Source organism: Pelodiscus sinensis, chromosome 8, assembly GCF_052426305.1.
Source record: "Pelodiscus sinensis isolate ZL-2025 chromosome 8, ASM5242630v1, whole genome shotgun sequence".
NCBI classification, from domain to species: domain Eukaryota; kingdom Metazoa; phylum Chordata; order Testudines; family Trionychidae; genus Pelodiscus; species Pelodiscus sinensis.
In genome coordinates this window covers 31,661,669-31,683,024 of record NC_143059.1, presented here as the reverse complement: position 1 = coordinate 31,683,024, position 21,356 = coordinate 31,661,669, and the positions used below count along the sequence as shown (strand labels likewise).

Below are 21,356 nucleotides of genomic sequence, written 5' to 3'. Positions count from 1 at the left end.
GGCTCCCTCTCTAAGCCTACAGCAGAATGTGAGGTATGCTGGGCTCCCAATTGAAAGATTTCTCTAACTTACACTCTCTTGTTCTTGCAGATGATGTAGTTGGGTTCTCGGGGGATTTTGGGAGCGGCGTTGGATGGGAGGATGAGGAAGAGAAAGAGACTGAGGAAGCTGGAGAAGAGGCTGAAGAAGAGGAAGGAGAGGCAGACGATGGAGGCTACATATGGTAGAAGCAAAGAAGAGCACAGTTTGGCCGGGAAGCTGGCAGCAAGGCGTGACAGCAGACTCAAAGGAGATAAACAGCTTAATGAGATGATCAGGAAACACAGTTGAATGTAACTTACTATAGTAGAAAAAGTGTGTGTGCGCATGTACGTGTGTGTGGATACTTGGAGTGCTATTTACAACGCCCCTGGGACACCCTGCATTCTCCCAACATAGCAGAAAGCACCACTGTAGCAAAGCAAAAGTAAAAACCAGTCTGTAATGTTTGTTCAGGTGAGATCTTTTGTTCCACTTTTAGATCTGCAGCACAGATCCCCAGTGTGCACATGCTCACACATGCCTGTACCCACATGCATTTTCACAGCTATGTTAACCACTGAGTAAAAACCCGCCAGTAATTAATACCTTGCCATATAAATCTGGCTGCTGAAACTGCACGCTGCAGACACCTTGGAATATCACAGGAGAGTTCCCCAGTCTGCATTGTAGCACATATACTGCCAGGGTTTGAATGACAAACTGTACTAGTGTGCAGACCTTCATTTGCCTAAAGTTAAGATGAAGAATTGTATTGCCACAGTTCCGATGCAGGGCTGTACTCAGTGTGGGTGTGATGGAATTGTCCTGTGCCTGTTTAAGATGCCTGTTTCTTGGGGGGAAATTAACCTAGAAAGGTATTGCATCTTGCTGTTGAAAAGCAATGCTCTTGTGGGACATCAGTGACTCTTTCGGTCCCTGTGAGTGTTAATGCTTTGTGCCAAACTGATTGGTCATAAATGAATTCTGCATCATCTTCTAGTGACACAGAAAAAGGGATTAGGTACTTAGACTTGCAGACCGTTTTAATCGTGGAAGCAAAGTTTTGATCAATGAATTTAATAACCTTTTTGACCTTGCATGATGAAAAAAACTGAATTGTCAGATTTGTTAAAATAAGAGCCCAAGAAAACCTGTCCTGTACCCACTTCCTTCCCTCCATCCCCTTTTATCCAATTTCCGGCAGTCAGAGATTTAGGGATACTCAGCGCATGGGGTTGCATCCCTGATCATCTTGGTTAACAGTCATCAGTGGTTTCTGGAGAAAGCATAGCCTTGCAGCTGGTACATGTGGGGCAAACCTTGAACTAACAGGATCAACTAGGCACATGCTGTTCTATGAAAACTGGAAAGCCTGGCTGGAATTAATTGAGATCGGTAGTGCCCAAAAGCCGTCACTATATGATACTCATGAATGGGGCCAGGTGAAATATTTTGGTGTGACAGCCCATCTATTAGGGAGGAGGGTTCAGTGATTACAGGTGATCACATAGACCGTAGCTTTGTCTTGTCCAAAGCATTTATTGAGGAATTTTGTGTAAGATGTGTTGTGGGCTTCAAAAAACTCTTACATTATTTTATCCTGCAAAGCTGGGAGCTGCTTAGCCCATGAGAACTGTCCATATAGCTTCTTGAAACCATTGTAATTCCAGTCTCAATTTCCATGATCAGTCCCAGGAAGCCTCCGTATAGCAGGAGACCAGATGAGGGAATAGTGGCAACATTGCTCTGGTTCACTTCTTTCCCTGTTCATGGAATATGCTGCCACTTCACCCTGACAGAGAAGGGGAAACAAACTCTGAAAGGTCAGTTTCTTTTTAAGTTGAAGAGAGCACTTTCCTTCCCCTCTAAAAGACCAGTCATGTACTGAACGCAAATAATGATGGTACCAGTGTGTTTTGTTTTTATTCTCTCTGGAAGACACCTTTAGTTTCTTTCTAATCTGTTTGTGTGTCAGTCAGAGGGTATTTTTGGTCACTTCTGAATGGTCTGTTAGTCACTGGATGACTGAAAAGCTCTGATGTGCTGGAGAAGTCAATACTTTAGATTTTACTATTGAACAACAAGCTCCCCAAGAACCCATATTTAAAGGTAGGAGTACAGGTTAGTGGGGCATAGGAAGTGATTTGATGCGGAGCATCGGGAGGCATTGCAACTGAAGATGAAGAAAGACCTGAAAATGACATTACTTCCATGAAAGAAAAGCCAGCTCCCCGTGCCTGGTCCAGTCACCCATTATCTTCAGCACAGCTGCCAGGGTCTCAGAATGGGTGGCTGCTCTTGGCTTAAGAAGATTGGCTTTTTTTTTTTTTTTGGATGGAGACAGAGCGAGCACACACAGAGGCACAGTACCCGTGCACATCCTATTCCCAGGAAGTCAATGGAAGTTAGGAGAGTGTCTTAACTGAAAGCTGGATCGGACCAAAGCCATGTTAATTTCAGTTTGGTGGAATGGTCCCCTCAGCACTCACATGCCAATATTGTATGTGTGGCCCTGTGGGCATCTGGGTGTGTGCCTTGAAGTCCGTGCATGTGTGTGCAGTGTAAATGTGTGTCCCAGTGCAGAGAGAGAGAGAGAGGGTGGGGCTGTGTGGCACAACAGCGGGAGCCAGCTTGGCTTACACTGAGCACTCATGTGACATTAAGCCTAATAGGCTGCACTGGAAGCTCAATGTGCTACTGCATAGTCTTTAAAAAAATTAAAAAGCTAAAATCCCAATAAGCCCAAATAACATGCTTGCAGTGATTCACTATTATGTAGCCAGCTGTGACAATAAATGCACCTTGCTGTGTGGAACACTTTACATTCCTTTCTGCCCTGTCTCTCTCTAAAAAATACACCTAGACAGCTTATCCCCCACTTTATTCAGCTATGTCTCCTGATCGTCGGAGGAATGAATAATTGACCATGACTGATGAGGGGAATGTGCCACTCCCGAAGGGGATGACCTTCTCAGTCAGTGCGCTACTTGAAATGTTCTGTTTTTCTTAGGGTTTACATTTTGTATTGGATTTTTCCCCATGAGCATCATCTCACAAACCATAACACATACTCGACCTTTCATTCCTAAAAGCTCACTTTTTCATTGCATCCTCTAATTTCTTTGTCACTGCCTTTTGGGGCTGTTCCAGTCTCTCTTGTTTGCTTCGTGCCTGCTTGTCTCTGGTATTGGCTTTGCTTCCAGTTGTGCATGTTTAATAATCTGTAAATACATTTTTGAATCAAAGAAGCAATTTTCTAATCCCAAAGTGCTCTCACCATGTAGAGCCCTCTCCCCAAGACTGTGGGGATTGTGTCTGAATTTTGGACTAGTTATTAAGGCATTGGAGTCTTTCCGGCTCAGCGAGGCTCAAGGCTGCAGTGGTTGTGGTAGGATTCAGTTCAGCAGTGAAAAGCTCTGCTGGCAGTATTTGCCTCTGCTAATAAGGCCTGTATTGCTGCAGAGTTCAGCTCCTCCTTAAGCTGCAGAGGCCAAAATGCAAACAAAGGACTGAACACACACATTATTTGCAGCCCTTTGCTTTCCAGAGCTCTACCTCCCTGCCAGTGTGCACACAAGGTATTTTAACAGGAATGCTCTCCCTACTGTTTTTTTCCAGGTTGTATTTACAACCACCTGTGTTTGAGGTTTTTTGTTTAACGGACACCACCACCATTCCCATAGGAATCAGATGTGTTAGCACCACCATCTCCTTAGCAAGCAGTTTGACCATCACACCTGCCCACAGATTAAGCAGTTGTGCTAGCACAGTGTGTCGTTGGCAGGAAGGGAAATAGGAGGAGAAATGTCTTGCTACAGTTTGTTTTTTTTCTTAAGACTGACCTAATCCATTGCAATGTCCTTTGCTCCTGTGGCTAGTGCTCTTCACTGCTGTGCAGGAGACCTAGTTTCCATTCCTGCTTCTGGCTTTGCAGCCCCTGAGATGGCAGTGCTAGGAGGGCATTAGAAGCATCAGTCTCATACTCGGAGGAGCCTTGCATTGCACAGAAGCACCCCGTCTGGAAAAATAGGAATGAGGTAGATGGACATGGGAAGGAGTCTTAGCCTTCTGGTCAAGGTGAACCGAATGAGAGGTGGGATTGAAGAAGATGCAAAGTGGGCAGGTGAGCTCCTAAGGCACGTAAAGGGCACTAGCTAGCTTTTTGGCTCAGCTTTATGCTTTTCAACCGTGGCTGATCATGCTCTGTCTTTGCATTCAAGCTTCCTGTGGATCTTTTCCATACCCATCTCTATTACTATGGAACTGCCCTGTCTATACAAAATGTAGCACCATGGCTTTAAACCATTTATCAGTCTTTTTCTCTCATCTCCTCCAAACTGGAGCTTAGCTCCCTGGCGGTCAAGAGCTATGTATATTAAAACCACTAATAGATAAGTATTTTGAAGGTGTTCAAAACATGTTAATTTTGTTTAATTATATACTTAACAAAAGCAAATGACTAACAAAGTTCAGAGAGGAGCAACAGTGTATAGCCTGAAAACATTAAAATATCTTATGTGCAATAACTCTGAACTTAGATTTAAGAATTGTGTTCAAGTGCTTGGATTTCAGTTTGTATATTTAAGTGCTGAAATTGTCTCTCTCAGTAATTTTTAGATGTTAATCCAAACCAAGTGTTAGAATGTATGTGTGCATTTGGTGGGAACTAGTGTGCCAAGATTTCAGTTCTTAAGGCACCTTTTTCCCAGCTGTTTCACTCTTGTCCTGCTTCACAAGTCCGCCAGGGAAAGCTGTTTCACGCTATCTGTCTCTGCCTAATACTTAACCTAAGGAAACAAGTAACATACACCAAGAAATGAAAAATACGTTATTTTTAAAAAAATAAATAAAAATTTATAAACACTCTTTCCCCTCCCCCCCCAGTGCTGTCATCTTCTCTATTTTAAGAGATTTGGGCTGCAATGTGAATGAAAATGGCAGCTGATACCAAGTAAGGGTGTGTCAAGTTATCCATTTGCAACAGGGGTAGCATGCTGAGCTGCAGGAGAGGGGAGGGAAGTGTCTTAAAGTGCCACCTGGCCAGGCTATTGCCATATTGCTAGTGCAAGAGTTGAGACAATGCCTGTCAGCTAGGAATGAGTTGGCCAGAATGCAAAGTCCTGAAAACAGATGCTACAAAATCCTGTAGAGCTGCAAAAATGAAGGGGGAGGACAATTCAGGCCTTGACTGTAGCCATTCTTTAGCCTTTCTCAACCCTGCCTTCTATGCTGGGAGGAGCCTGAAGAAAATGCCATAGAGGGAGAATTAGAGAACCTCATGGGGTCTAGTTTCTTGCCATGAAGTTTCACGTCCCACTAGTTGTGTGTTGGTGTTCCAAGGATGCACTGTGCAGCCTATTTTCTCCTCTCCTATATATTATGAGCTTCAATGTGAGCCTTGGCAAGCTGCAGCTGTCACCTCTACTAGCAGCAGTTCTAGGCTTGTTTCCAGACACTGACAAGGACAAGCTAGTTTACTGAGATACTATAAAACATCTCTGCTGGCATGTCTGAGATCTTGCCTCTGATACTCTGCATCCCAGTTTTGTGGCTGGCTGTCAATAAGTGGACAAACTGGCCCCTTTTTCAAAAAGTAGGTCTGCTACACAGTGGTGCTTTCCTCCCTACTTCCTACGCCCCTTCCCCCACCACACACTGACAACTGAGATGTACCATCCCCCTTAGCCTGGTTCCATGAGTGTATCTAATATCAAGGAAATGCCTTGTCCCTGTTCTCCAACCTACTGCATTAAGGTTTAACAGCCACTAATCCCGTTCAGCTCCAAATTCAGCCTTCAGCTCTCACAGGCAAGCTAGCTGAACACTTTGTTGGTATAATACGTTGTCAAAGACTTGGGCCTTGTGGCAGCTTGGAACTGTGGCCATCATGGGGATTTATTCGCTCTCTCCCACTGTAGCTGTGACCACTGTGGCTCACTCGTGCTACGACTACACTGCCCCTTTTTTGCGAAAAATGCAATGCAAATGAAGCGCTCATTAGCAACTTCTCATGCTTCATTTGCATAGTCTCTTCTGATGCTTTTGGCGGAAGAGGTTTTGTGCAAAAAAAAAAAAAGAGCAGCATAGATGGGTCCATTTTATGCAAAAAAACCCCTCTTTTGCGCAAGAACCCTTATTCCTCGAAAAATGAGTTTACAGGTTCTTGCGCAAAATGAACCTCTCTACACTGCTTTTTTTTTTCGCAAAAACCTCTTCTGACAAAAGCATCGGAAGAGAATATGCAAATGGAGCACGAGAAGTTGCTAATGAGCACTTCATTGGCATTGCCTCTTCCACAAAAAAGAGGCAGTGTAGATGTGCCCTTAGATAGGAAAAGGGGTGAACTTCTGCTGAAAACTACATAGCTGTAAGCACTCAAAATGTCTTTGTCCACATGCCATATGTGGATTCTTCTAAAAGAATTCTGTTTCAGTGAGTAGTGCCTTGCCTGAAGGGACAGTGTGTTATGGAATAAATACTGGGTTCATTCTTGCGCCTTAACTTGTGCCACACATGGGATGTCTGAATGCTAAACCATTAACCCACTGCTAAAAAAACTTCGAGGGGCAATGCAAACTTGTACAAAGTCTCCTTAGCCATACAGCCCAAATCTCTCCTGTTACAAAGCCAAGACACACTAATCTTTCCAAAGGCATGTCTGTGGGTTGCAACAGAGGTAAGACCACCGCCTGCTGGGCAGCAGCCTCCCCACACACACTGGATATTCCTAGTTCTGCATCCAATTGCCACACAAGCTACAGTGGATGGCATCCTCCCCAGAGCATAACTCTGTGATGAGCAGAGATTTCAGGGACCCCTCCCCACAAGCACTCTGCAGCCTCATCTCTAATAGGTGTAGTAAGATGAAGGCCTGAAACATAACCCCCTGTAGCACAGGCCTGGTTTCAGGCCTAGCTAACGATGGACAAAATATGGCTAACATAAAGCAAAGCCGTGAGCAAGAGGCAGGCCCCTACTCTCAGAACTTGGCACAAACAGGGCTGAGAATGCAAAACTAATTGGTAATAGGCCTAGGTGTAGAACAGTAATTGGTACTAGGTACCGATTTGTAGAACAGTAATTGGTACTGATCATAACTTAAAAGCACATGCTACCACCAGCTCATTAAAAGAGATCTTGGTACTCACACTCCCCACAGATACAGTCTCAGGTTCAGAAAAGGGTCTAAAATGACAGCATGTTGGCTAGAGATGATCTAATCAAACCAGGAAGTACAGGGTGATGGGTGATATCTAAGAAGCATCAGACGATGGTAACCTGACCTGTCAGGAGAGATGTGTAACTTGTTTGTACTTGTATATAAAATAGTGTTGGGGGGGGGGGGGGGGGAGAGACTGTCTTTGGCCAGCTGGGAGGCATTGGGAGTTTCCCACTGGTTGAGCTGAGTCCATTGTTATGGGTAAATAAACGTAGTGATTTGGTAGAGTCTATTGACCACTAAGGACTGTACTTTGCTTAGCAATAAACCAGGCTGGGCACCTTCAATCCAAATCTGATTTGTGGTCTTTGGGAGCTCTCTCGGGGGTCTGTTGAATAAGGCAACACGGCCCACATCACTGAACACACGCAAGCAGCCTCCTGGTTATCCTCATTGATGGAGCAGGAACCCATTGGGACAACCCTGCCTGGCTGACCACACTAGGCAGGGCCACAGCATCCATACATTGGCACATTATCTTTGGAAAAGAGAACAGGAAGAGAATATACAAAGTTGTGAGATGGAGCTTTATCATATAAGTTCTTTATGTATTTTGTTGCAACAAGGTTAACTTGGCAATACCTTGGAATTACATGATGTTTAACTGGCTTTTCAGGCAAATAGCTTAATAATTGGACTTTGTGCAACAAAAACTAATTGCATATAAACTACCATTTAGTTTTAAAGAAAAAATGTTTTTGTACCTACTGGGCTGAATTTATCACTGGTGTACTACCCCTGAAAGTCAATGGATTCACAGAGTTTAGCCTAATAGTTAGGACTATATCAAACGATCAGGCATTCTAGGAGGTCATTAAAGCCAACCTACAACGCTCTCTCTCTAAACATTCTAGGACATATACTGGGCCTTAGCCGAGCTAGCTCTGGTGAAGCCAATGACTCTGTGCCCATTTAGGCTAGCAAAGGCCCTGGCACAAAAAGTTGTATTTCCATGTTTTTTAGGGGGTACTGGTGTACAATGGCAGACTGGATCAGTGATCCCCATGCTTGCTGCCAAGATAACTTTCTCTGACCCAAATACAAAGATAAATATAAGGAAGTGTAAACTGTAGCATGCCTGTCACTTACTAAGATTTACACTCACTTATACTCACTCTCATTCCATGTTAGTAAGCTGCATTCCCTCTGTAACATCCTTAATGTCGGGTTAATACAGGACTGTAAGAGGTTAACCAGTTAACTGATAAGAAGCGCTTATGGGTTCCAGTTAATTGTTAAACTAACATGGCCTTAGCCCTGCAGGCTTCCAGAGCCAGCAATCTGTGGGGCCAGGAGCTGGCGGTTACACAGAGTTTTCTAACTTCTTTCACATCCCTAGTTTAACACACTCCCTGTTAAGAGGTGAGGGTCAAACAAGAGGGAAGTGAAACAAACGAAAAAAGCAACTACTAAGATATTGTCGCCTCCCTCCCTCATCCAGTTTGGCATATTTACCTCCTACCATCTCACCCTGTACCTAACACAGCCTTCCTTACACCACAACCTGTGGGATACCAGCCAAATAAAAGGCACTGTAAAAACCAAATCACACCTTACTGCAGTGGTGGGCAACCTGTGGCCACAGATTCCCTGTCTGCTCTTCTCCGCCACACCCTGGGACATTGGGGTTCCGCGCTTCCTACTGCTCCCCCTCCCTCCCAGTACATTTGGAGCACCACAAATCTGGCAATTTGCACTCCATCCCCACTCCTCCCTCACCCTCCTAGAGCTTGAAGATCCTGTTCTGGAAGGCCCAAAAGTAAGCAATTCTAGGGCACAATAATTTTCATTCATCTGGACTAAGTTTAGCCTTCATCCATAGGCTGATGATAATTAACACTTCTTCCCTGAGAAGATGAGGTCCACCAGATTTTTGGCTGGGCTCAGTTCTACATTCTGGACCAAAAGGGGCAATCTCCTCCATAGTCGACTCAGTTGTATTGCTGGGATTCTGCTATTTCAGTTATTTTGCGGCACCCTTACCCTCTCGTTGATTCACATAATAAGCTTACAGCAGAGAAAGAGGAATACTGAAGCTTAGTGTATGCGACTCTGTTATGTAACTTCCACTGCTACTAATGGAGTTCAGCTGAAGGGTAAAAACCTTTGCACAGCACAGCAGCAGAACACACTGTTAACAATGCATCTGATGCTCCTTTCACAGCCTAAATGTTTCCTTTGTCCAAAATGGTGAAATAACTTCATCTTTAGTGACTCGTGTTTTAAAAAAATAAAATAACTCTGAAATCAGGACTGATAGTCTAATGATCACATTTCCGTACAACTGCACATTCAAATCCCAGCAGGGGCAACTCAGTTCTGCATCTTCTGAAGGAGCTCAATTAAGTTCTACAGATAGCACCTCCCATCCTGCAATAAAACCCCCAATCCAACCATTCCACTGCACCCATAACTCTCGCCTGTGAAGACGGTGAGAGAGAACAAACCACAAGACAGAAAACATTCACATTGCTTACTGCACCCCTAGGAAGTGTTCAGATATGAAGGTGATGGGATGTAAGAATCTACACTGGACAGAAATGTCACAATCCTTTCTAATAACTGAGAAGATTTCTACAATGTTGGTTCTGTGGTTCCAAGAGCAACGAAGACCGCTTTGCAATGGCTTTAAAAGTGTCAAGTAGAGGCTCAGCCAATCAAAAGCATTCAGTAACCTACAAGGTATACAAGCAGTCCCCGAGTTACGTGGATCCGACTTATGTCAGAGCTGCAGTTATGAACGGGGTTTGCTGAGCCTCTGAGGACGCCGGCAGCGGGACAGCCACGGTGCGTCTGGGCTGTCCGCTGCCCTCATGCTCCGCGACTTTGCTCCACATCTCCCCAGAGCAGGGAAACAGGGAGCAAAGCCGCAGAGCACACGGGCAGTGGCCAGCCCAGACGCGCTGTGGCTGTCCTGCTGCCGGCGTGCTCCACGGCTTTGCTCCACTTTGCTCCCCGTCTCCCTGGTCTGCTGGAGATCAGCAGACCAGGGAGACGGGGAGCAAAGCCGCGGAGCACACGGGCAGCAGGACAGCCGTGGTGCGTCTGGGCTGTCCCGCTGCCCCCGTGCTCCGCGGCTTTGCTCCGGACACCTGTGGTAGAGCAGCTGGGGCGCTGCTGGTTGGTCCCGCAGCGCCGCTCTGGGCGCTACTGGACCAACCCGGCAGCACCCCAGCTGCTCTGACCCAGGCATCCTGATTCAGCCACTGCTGGTCAGTTTCAGCAGCGGCTGAATCAGGATGCCTGGGGCAGAGCAGCTTGGGTGCTGCTGGGTTGGTCCAGTAGCGCCAAGGAGCGGCGCTACTGGACCAACCCAGCAGCTCCCAAGCTGCTCTGCCTCAGGTGTCCCCAAGTCAGCCGCTGCTGAAACTGACCAGCGCTGACTACAGGAAGCCCGAGGCAGAGTTGCTCTGCCCCGGGCTTCCTGGAATCAGCCGCTGGTCAGTTTCAGCAGCAGCTGACTTGGGGACGCCTGGGGTTCTTAAGTTGAATCTGTATGTAAGAACTGGCGTCCAGATTCAGCCTGCTGAAACTGATCAGCGGCTGATTCCAGGAAGCCCAGGGCAGAGCCGCTGTAGTCAGCCGCTGGTCAGTTTCAGCAGCGGCTGAATCTGGATGCCAGTTCCGACTTACATACAGATTCAACTTAAGAACAAACCTACAGTCCCTATCTTGTACGTAACCCGGGGACTGCCTCTACTTGTGCTTTGTTATTGGCCCTTTGAATGGATGTGGCCCTAAGAGCATATCAGTGCCATAGAGCAAGGGGCTCACTGGTATCAGGTAATGTGTTTTAGCTGGCCTAACTAGTTCAGTGTACCCCAATTTCCTGATAGCGCAAGCTGCAGCTAATAGGTGGTATGTAATATGTCACTGGTAACTCACTGATCATTAATATTCTTGCATATTAAGTTATGGATATATGCTGTAATTATGACTAAACTGTGTTTAAATGAGGCATGTCTACAGGAGTTGGTAAACTGGTCTGCCCTAGACAAAAGAATGTGCATTAGCTGCTCTCTCCACCCTGGTCATTAGACAGAGACAATAAAGGTGCATTTCCATAAGGTAAAGAGAGTTAGCAAGTGGGGGAGAAGACAGCATGGTGGCTACAGCCCAGCAAGAAAGAAAAACTTTATCTGGGCTATAGAGCCAGTGGGTCTCATAGCTCTGAAGCGCCAATGTTTAGTAACTGAATCAAGTGACTGTACATAATATTACTGTATTATAAAAGTGTACCAAGTGAGGTGTTTTATGAATTTCTGTGTCACACAGGTGAGTAACATCACCATGAAATGCATGTTTCAATACTAGATAGGCAATTATGGATACTCATTGATGCCATGATTTACACCCCCTAACCAAACAAAGGGAAAAACTATTCTTACCCATATAAGAGGGAAGGCAGCTATCTTCCTGTTTCCAAAGAAATTAAAGTGTGGCTAAAATCAGGGGAAGCTCATTTACATAGAAATCAGCAGGGGGACAGCAAGACCACAGGAAGGGGAGAGCAGCATAAAGTTATCCTTCCTCTTGAAACAAGAGATAAGAAGCAGGTCACAACAAGAAGGCATCCTTTAGAAATTGGAAGTCAGCTCCCACTGAGAAAAAAAAGAAGCAAAACTGTGGTAAGTCAAGTGCAAAAGTATAATTAGGTAGTCCAAGAAGAATCTGAAGAGCAATTAGCAAAACCCACAAAAACTAGCAGCACATTTTTAGATGCACCAGCAGCAGGAAGGCTGCCAAACAATCAGCGGGTCACTGGATGATCGAGGTGTTAAAGGTGCACTCAGGGAACATGAGGACATTGCAGTGAAGCTGAATGAATTCTTTACATCCATCTTCACTTCAGAAGATAATGAGGGAAATTCTGTGTCACACTATATTCCAAAGCAACATCCTAACACTCCCAGATTCACCACTGTTATATAACAGCAACAAATCTTGTACCAAATAAATCATGTAACACATCAGTGGAAAAGTTATGGTTTGCTCAATATGATTATGTATGTATCATATTTCTGTCTGAAGTTATGAATACTATATACTTGTAATTCAAATATGTTTGCTTCTTTGATAACTCCTACAGACTAGTTTACCTTGTATCTAGCCAGCACATTGTGTATGAACTATTCAGGTTGATGGCTCATCAATGAACACAACTGACCTTGGACGAGGCATAAACTACTACAATTTCCTGTGAACATTTGAGCCAAAATATGGGTGGTGGCCCCTGATATGACTTCCCTGCTCATGTGACACCTGACTCCATCTTGTGCCCAAACTTTTTCACTAAGGCTACATCTAGACTGGCATGATTTTCTGCAAATGCTTTTAACGGAAAAGTTTTCCGTTAAAAGCATTTGCGGAAAAGAGTGTCTAGATTGGCACGGACACTTTTCCGCAAAATAACTTTTTGCCTAAAAGCGTCTGTGCCAATCTAGACGTGCTTTTGCGCAAAAAAGCCCCGATCGCCATTTTCGCGATCGGGGCTTTTTTGCGCAAAACAAATCTGAGCTGTCTACACTGGCCCTTTTGCTCAAAAGCTTTTGCACAAAAGGACTTTTGCCCGAACGGGAGCAGCATAGTATTTCCGCAAGAACACTGACAATCTTACATGAGATCATCAGTGTTCTTGCAGAAATTCAAGCGGCCAGTCTAGACACAGCCTAACTGTGCTGGGGGCTTTGTTTGGGGGCAATGACATTCCCTCCATGTAGGAGCTAATGTCATATGGCCTCACTGCCCCAACAACTTAACACATGGAAACACCTCAGGAACAGAGACTGAACTAGGGTGTGGTTCCAGGCAACAAAGAAGGAATCCCAGGCTGTGTAAGGAAGACTGGTGAACAGTTTGTACCATCAAGGGTAAGATACTGCTTGATTCAAATCCTTTCTAGTTAACAGAACTCAGATTGTGATTTTGTGTTATTCTTAGGCAAGCTACTTTAACCTGTACATTATTACTTATAATAACTTATATCTGTTTCTATAGAGTTATTTTGTTTGTTTTATATTTTTTACTTAAAACAGTGTGTTTGAAGAGCAAAGGGAAACCTGTTCAAGAGCAGGGGCTGGTGCATTGTCCTTTCCACCCTGAAAGAGGGATGGACTGGGAAATAAACTTACACTTGTCAGGCTGCTGACCAGGCAAAATGATCCTAGGCTGCGGTGCTGTGAGGAATTGGCTGGAGCCTCTCTACTGTTGGTTCATGAGTGGCTGGCAAAAGCATTCATGTAGCACAGCTGGATGTGTCCTTGCCTGTATATATTTGTGAGAGTGCAGGACCAGGAGAGGTCTGCAGCTTGTCACAATATCACAGTGACAGAGGGATATAAACCAGATATTCACGGATTTGCAGGGCTCTAATCCGGAGAGCCCAACACAGATTCCCACACAGGAGTCATTCTTTTTAGGTGACAAATCTGAGGAACAGTCCCAGACTGAGATGTCAATACAGGAGGTTTTGGGACTGGCAGACATTAATAAGTCACCAGGATCAGATTATACTCACCCAAGATGATAAAGGAAATTGGAAATAGGAAATTGCAGAATTACTAACTATGGTATGTAACCCTATAACTTAAATCAGCCTCTGTACCAAATAACTGGCAGATAGATAGTAAATATGAGGTTGATTTTTAAAACATGCTCCAGAGATGGTTCTGGCAATAATAGGCCAGTAAATCTGATTTCAGTAACAGGAAAATTAGCTGATGCTATAGTAAATAATTATCAGACACAGATGAACATGGTATGTTGGGAAGAGTCAACATGGCTTTTCTAAAAAAAAAATCATACCTCACCAATCTATTAGAATTCTTGGAAGGTATCAACAAATATGGGGGCACTGGTGATCCAGTGCATATAGTGTTTTCGGACTTTCAGAAAGCCTTTGACAAGGTAACGCAACAAAGGCTCTTAAACAAAGTAAGAAGTTTTGGGATAAGAGGGAAGGTCCTATCATGACTCAGTATCTGGATAAAATATAGGAAACAAAAGGTAGGAATAAATGGACAGTTGTCACAATGGAGAGAGGCAGTGCTTTTTTTTGGTGACAGTACTGCCCAGTATGCAGTACCAGCACCTCTAGTCAGAGCTCAGCAACTTTTCCCCTGGAGTACCGGCATTTTTTTTTTAAACAAAAAAAGCACTGGAGAGAGGTAAATAGTAAAGTCCCCCAAGAATCTGTACTTGGACCAGTTCATTGAACATAGTCATAAATTATTGAGAAAAAGCTAAATAGTGAGGTGTCAAATTTTGCAGCTGACACAAAATTGCTCAAGAACATTAATTCTAAAGCAGTCTGCAAAGAATTACAAAGAGATTTTACAAAACTGGGTGACTGGGCAACAAAATGGTAGGTGAAATTCAGTGTTGATAAATTCAAAAATATAATCCCGAGTATACATACAAAATTATGGGGCCTGAACTAGCTGTTTCCACCCAAGAAAGATCTTGGAGTCATTGTAGCTCGTTTTCTGAAAACAGCTGCTGTATGTGCAGCAGCAGTCCAAAAAGCAAACAGAATGTTAGGAATGATTAGGAAAGGCATATACAGGCAGTCCCCGGGTTACGTACAAGATAGGGACTGTAGGTTTGTTCTTAAGTTGAATCTGTATGTAAGTCGGAACTGGCGTCCAGATTCAGCCGCTGCTGAAACTGATCAGTTTCAACAGTGGCTGAATCTGGACGCCAGTTCTGACTTACATACAGATTCAACTTAAGAACCCCAGGCATCCCCAAGTCAGCTGCTGCTGAAACTGATCAGCGGCTGATTCCAGGAAGCCCGGGGCAGGGGCTTCCTGTAGTCAGCCACTGGTCATTTTCAGCAGCTGCTGACTAGGGGACACCTGGGGCAGAGCAGCTGGGGTGCTGCTGGGTTGGTCCAGTGGCACCCAGAGCGGCGCTACGGGACCAACCAGCAGCGCCCCAGCTGCTGTACCACAGGTGTCCGGAGCAAAGCCGCGGAGCACGGGGGCAGCGGGACAGCCCAGACGCGCCGTGGCTATCCTGCTGCCCTCGGGCTCCGTGGCTTTGCTCTGCTTTGCTCCCCGTCCCCCTGGTCTGCAGACCAGGGGGACGGGGAGCAAAGCGGCGGAACACGCAGGCAGCGGGACAGCCCAGACGCGCCGTGGCTATCCTGCTGCCCTTGGGCTCCGCGGCTTTGCTCTGCTCTGCTCCCCGTCCCCCAGGTCTGCAGACCAGGGGGAGGGGGAGCAGAGTAGAGCAGAGCGGCGGAACGCGTGGCCAGCTGACAGCCCAGACGCGTCTGGGCTGTCAGCTGGCCGCGTGCTCCGCTCTGCTTCCCTCCCCCCCGTGGTTTGCAGACCAGGGGGAGGGGGAGCAGAGCGGAGCAGAGCAGAGCGGCAGAACGTGGCCAGCTGACAGCCCAGACGCATCTGGGCTGTCAGCTGGCCGCGTGCTCCACTCTGCTCCCCCTCCCCCTGGTCTGCAGATCAGGGGGAGGGGGAGCAGAGCGGAGCGGAGCAGAGCAGAGCAGAGCGGCAGAACGCGCGGCCAGCTGACAGCCCAGACGCGTCTGGGCTGTCAGCTGGCTGCGCGTTCCGCCGCTCCGCTCTGCTCCGCTCTGCTCCCCCTCCCCCTGGTCTGCAGAGGGGGGGGGAGAGCAGAGCGGAGCGCGCGGCCAGCTGACAGCCCAGACGTGTCTGGGCTGTCAGCTAGCCGCGCGTTCCGCCGCCGCTTTGCTTCCTCTCCCTGGTCTGCTCGAGACCAGGGAGAGGAAGTGCCCCATTTGTAACTGCGGATCCGACATAAGTCGGATCCGCGTAACTCGGGGACTGCCTGTATAACAACATAGAAAATATCACGATGCTACTATATAAATCCATAGTATGCCCACCCCTCAAATATAGTATACCACTCTGATCACCCCATCTCAAAAAAAGTACATTAGAACTGAAAAAAGTACAGAGAAAGGTAACAAAATGATAAGGTATCTGGAGAAGCTTCCATATGTAGCCCAAGGTCCAGAGTGTTTCAGCAGCAGCCCTGGAAACTACAAGTTGTGGACTACAAACTGCAGCATGTTGGGAGAACTTCCTGGTTCCTGCCAGGATGCGCCCTCTGCCCCCAGCAGGGTCTCAGCAAGGACTGTGCTAGAAGCAGCACACAGGCTGTTTTCCTGTTCTATGTTTTTTACAGGTAGGACCAGAAAGGGGTATAGAGCACCCCGAGAGGAGTTTAAGTGACACAAAGGGAGAACCTGGACTTGGTAACGTGGGGTTTAGTTACTGTGGGAGATGGAATATGTGTTCCAAGGGGGCTGTGTTGTGTGCTGTAGGCCCTCTGCCCCCAGGAGGGTCTTAGCAAGGACGGTGCTAGAAGCAGCACATAGGCTGTTTTCCTGTTCTATGTTTTTTACAGAATAAAGCCTGTTCCTGGTGATTTGTGGGAGTGGGTCTGGTCTGAGGTGCACTCACACATACACAACGCAGAGCACACCAAGCAGCCTCAGGCCTAGCCTCCCCCCATAGTGGTGTAAGAAGTCACAAGCTTCCCTTATGCTGAATAGCCTCCCACTGGGCTAGCCAACAGAAGGGGTTACACATATAAGGAAAAAGTAAAGATTAGGCCTGTTCAGCTTGGAAATGAGCCCAATGAGAGAGGATATGATAGAGGGCTATAAAATCATGAAAGGTGTGGAGAAAACGAACAAGGAAATGTTATTTACTCTTTGTATAATACATGAATCAGGGTCTCACAATGAAATTAGTAGGTAGCAGATTTAAAACAAACATAAGGAAGTGCTTCTTCACACAACACACAGTCAACCCTGGAACTCATTGCCAGGGTATATTGTGAAGGCCTAAATGGTACTCACAAAAGACTTAGAGCATAGGTCCATCAATGACTATGACAATGACCAAGAAGGTCAAGGATCCAACCTTATGCTCTGAGTGTCTCTAAACATCTGAGTACTAGAAGTTGGGAGTAGATGAATCGCATGACAAATTTCCCTATTTGTTCACTTTCAAGCATTTGGTACTGGCCACTGTCAGAAGACAAGACTCAGGGCTAGATAAAACAGTATGACTGTCCTTATATTCAGTATTTATCATGAGACAGACATAAGGGGCCAGAACGCTGGCAAGTTGACAAAGATGGCTTCTTCAACCAAAGAGGCATGGGTGGACTGAAGTCTCTGGTAACTGAACCTACTTAGACAAAGAAAGATCCTCTGCATAGGAAGACAAGGGAAGCCCTTGTACTTCAGTGGAAAGTTCTGACTGACGGAAAGTCAGCCCTGGCTGGGAAAAAGAATTGGTGAAACCATCTTGAAAAAAGCCTGTACCCTGCTAAGATAAGCTTTAGATTTTTAGATGTGTGTTTTCCCTTCTGTTTCAGAGCAGTAGCCATGTTAGCCTGTAACTTAAAAAGCAACGAGTAGTCCTGTACCACAGGACTATTTGCTGTTCCCTTCTATTTGTGTGTAATCATCTCTGTTTACATTACTTTTACTTGGCATCACTTAACCTATGTCCTATTGCTAATATTTTTGTTTTATTTTTACTATAAACCAACTCAGAGATACATTTGAAAGGAAGGTTCTATTTTTCCCAAGTAAGCTATAAAGCACTTTTGTCTGTTAAAGGAGCAATAGCCCTTAACATTCCTCTGACTATTGAAGATCAGGGCTGGACATTTCAGAACCCACATTTTTGGGGGAATTCGGGGCTGTGGAGAATTTGGATCACCATACCAGTTGTTAGCCAAAGCTGGTGGAAATGAGTGGCAGTGTATGGTACTTCAGGCAGGCTTCTACATTCAAAGTGTTGGACCAGGGCAGCTCAGTATATAGACAGAGGGCATGCTTGTTGCTGACTGTGGATGTCCCAGGTAAAGAGCTACATAGCAAAGCTTTTACGGCCTTTCAGGGTTACAGGTAAGAGATGCACAACTCTTCACTGGTCTGGATTGCATGTCAGACTGTAACAGCAGGTTATTACACTTCAGGGAATTTTGTCTTCCCCTGAAACATAGGCTACTGGCCAGTGTCTAAAATAGGACACTTAGCTAGAGGACTGCTGTTTTGCTCTGTTAGAGCAATTCTTATGTTCTGAAGTAATGCAGATGCCTCCCATTTTGAGCATCAGGCCTCACTCCATGTTGAGTATGGGGCATATCCCTGTAAGTCAAGAAATACCTTGAAATAAATAAGTACTTCTTCTTTCCTCCACCTTAGCCATGTGTGGTCAAGGTGCTGCAGCTTCTGAGTGGAAGATCATGTTCTCTTCCCAGACTTGCTCCCAGTATGTGTCAATAGGGTGTTTTTATACAGGCTTGTGAAAGCTTATTTGGGGAAATTCCTTTTAAAGTGCAGCTGAGCAAATGCACCCTGGCTTAGCAAGCTGCATCTCAAGAAGAAGCAGTAGAAGCAGTCATCAAACAGCACAAAATTAAGACAACAAATCCCTCCTTGCTGCACTTCTTTTTTCCCCAGAAATCTTGCTGTCAAAAAGCACTGCCACAACTACCTGGGAAGAAGAGTTAGTTCTGCTTTCTCAAGCCATTCCAGTGACAAAAGGCTCTTTAGCTACCGAAACATATTGTAGTTCTGCAACCATAGTGAGAATCCTCCCAAAAAGTAGGGTATAATTAGCCACACTAATGTAGTGTGGTGTTATACTGCCAGCACCTGCATGATGCCACATGAGATTAGCTGGGCTTGTGGTAATCCGTGCATGTGATGTGCTAGTGAGAGTGCAGCCATGTCCTGCCAGCTTGCAGCTGCATACAGACTAGTAAATATGCTCCCTAGAAAATAGAAAACCAGCAGCAAGATAGGAAAGTCAGCTAGTAACAGCTTCTCTGTCCCTGGAGCACTGACAGTCTGTCAGATTCTACTGTGTCTAGCCAGATGACATGAACCCAAGCCCTCTGGTGCTGCTAGACTGCCTCACACCAAACCAGCAAAGCGATAGTCAGAGAAGCTAGACATAGCTCTTCTCAGTAACAGCTGAGACTCAAGTCCTGTATCCCAGTCCCTGTTACTGACCTAGCAGACGATTTACTGGACCTTTTCTGGCTGGATTCCTATAGCTACTGAAAACATAACACAAAAGGTCAGATATTGTCATGTGGGCTGGCAGTTCTTGGCACTCAAGCATTTGTCTTGAGCAGATGGATGTTGATTTGGAATGAGACGAGTGCTTTTTCCATCAAAACTTGTTACCGGGTAATAACATTCAAATGCACTGATTTAGGGGTCTCTTCTGCTCCCATTGACTATTAGTGCATTCATGAAACCACCACACAATTGGCAGCTTCCGCTTGGGAACGGTCCAAGCAGGAACAGCAGAGGCAGGGCATTGCAGTTCGTAATGGAAATGCATTGGCATAGATGAGAAAACATCTCATAAGAACAAGGGGCCAATTGGTGAAATTGAAAAGGCTGCAAACTGAAAGGCTGTGTCTAGACTGGCCAGTTTTTCTGGAAAATCAGCCACTTTTCCAGAAAAACTTGCCAGCTGTCTACACTGGCCGCTTGAATTTCCGCAAAAGCACTGACTTCCTACTGTAAGAAATCAGTGCTTCTTGCGGAAATACTATTCTGCTCCTGTTCAGGCAAAAGTCCCTTTTGCACAAAGCTTTTGCACAAAAGGGCCAGTGTAGACAGCTCAGATTTGTTTCCCGCAAAAAAGCCCCGATGGCGAAAATGGCGATCGGGGCTTTTTTGCGGAAAAGCGCGTCTATATTGGCACGGATGCTTTTCCGCAAAAAGTGCTTTTGCAGAAAAGCGTCCATGCCAATCTAGACGCTCTGTTCCGAAAATGCTTTTAATGGAAAAGTTTTCCGTTAAAAGCATTTCCAGAAAATCATGCCAATCTAGACGCAGCCAAAATGTATACAAGGAAATATTGTTCTCCTTGCATATAGTTAGACAGTAGAACTCATTTGCCACATGGTAACTTTTAAACTTAGAATTTAGCAAAATTCAAAGGGGAAGTAGATGTTCAGACAAGTAACAAGAATGTCCAGTTGTAAAAGAGTTTTGAAAGCAATATAAACCCCTATTTATATTTCAGGACTGAAGACAATATTAGGTGATAGGATGAGACGTATGGGGGACAGATTAGCCCACATCTGCCTCTTGTGGGTTTTTTTACACCTTTCTCTACAACAACATCTAATACTTGCAGCCATCAGATACTGGATTACGTGGACCCTAGGTTTGAGCCAGTCTAGCAGTTCCTATATAAATTTGCATAGCACCAACCTGACTCCAGCTTATAATATCAGCCTTTTACATACATGAGGGCTGTGTCTAGACTGGCAAGCTTTTCCACAAAAGCAACTGCTTTTGCGGAAAAACTTCCCAGCTGTCTACACTGGCCGCTTGAATCTCTGCAAGAACACTGACTTCCTACTGTCTGAAATCAGTGCTTCTTGTGGAAATACTATGTTGCTCCCGTTCGGGCAAAAGTCCTTTTGCGCAAAGCTTTTGCGCAAAAGGGCCAGTGTAGACAGATTGGAGCTTTTTTGTGCAAAAGCGCGTCTGGATTGGCACGGACGCTTTTCCGCAAAAAGTGCTTTTCCATTAAAAGCATTTGTGGAAAATCATGCCAGTCTAGACGTAGCCGAGGGGTTTTGCAGTAGGATAGTTAAATGCCTACCACAGGTGGCCATACAAACAACAAATAAAATAGCCACACCAATGAGCAAAAGTCTAACTCAAAAATAAAATAGCACCCTCACAAACACAGCTTGACAGTCTCTCTCTCTCTGCTCTGAATCTAATTCCATCTCCCTCCTTCTGTTGCATGAGGATATGACATCTGCAATACGACTCATGACTATGGGAAAGAAAAACACAAATCAAAGTTGGCAGCACAGTGAATCCCATCAAGTAAATAAATCAGGGAACATGCAAGGAGAAGGGACACAGGATTTTATTGCAACAAGAGGGAAAGGCTGTGTCAGATCCTTGGGGCAAGACAGGAGCAGGAAACTGGCTGTGGCAGGCTGGAAAGGCAGAAGCCCCCTCTGTGGAAATGCAGCACACACTTAACACTGCACATAGACCCATTTAGCATGTTACTTTTCATTTTTCTGAGTGGCATGGTGTGATTTCATTGCAGTCACTGCAGAT

The 21,356-nt window shown here is 45.5% G+C and overlaps 1 protein-coding gene across 2 annotated transcripts in view; it reads left to right on the top strand.

The window, feature by feature from the left end:
- SPOCK2 (SPARC (osteonectin), cwcv and kazal like domains proteoglycan 2) overlaps nucleotides 1–4,887 on the top strand; it is a 57,423-nt gene extending 52,536 nt beyond the window's left edge. For both annotated transcript variants that reach the window (XM_006122773.5, XM_075935001.2), the window contains exon 10: nucleotides 91–4,887. In XM_006122773.5, coding sequence (XP_006122835.1) covers nucleotides 91–227 — 137 coding nt within the window. In that variant the 3' untranslated portion in view covers nucleotides 228–4,887. The remainder of the gene's footprint in view (nucleotides 1–90) is intronic.
- Nucleotides 4,888–21,356: the final 16,469 nt, after the last annotated feature.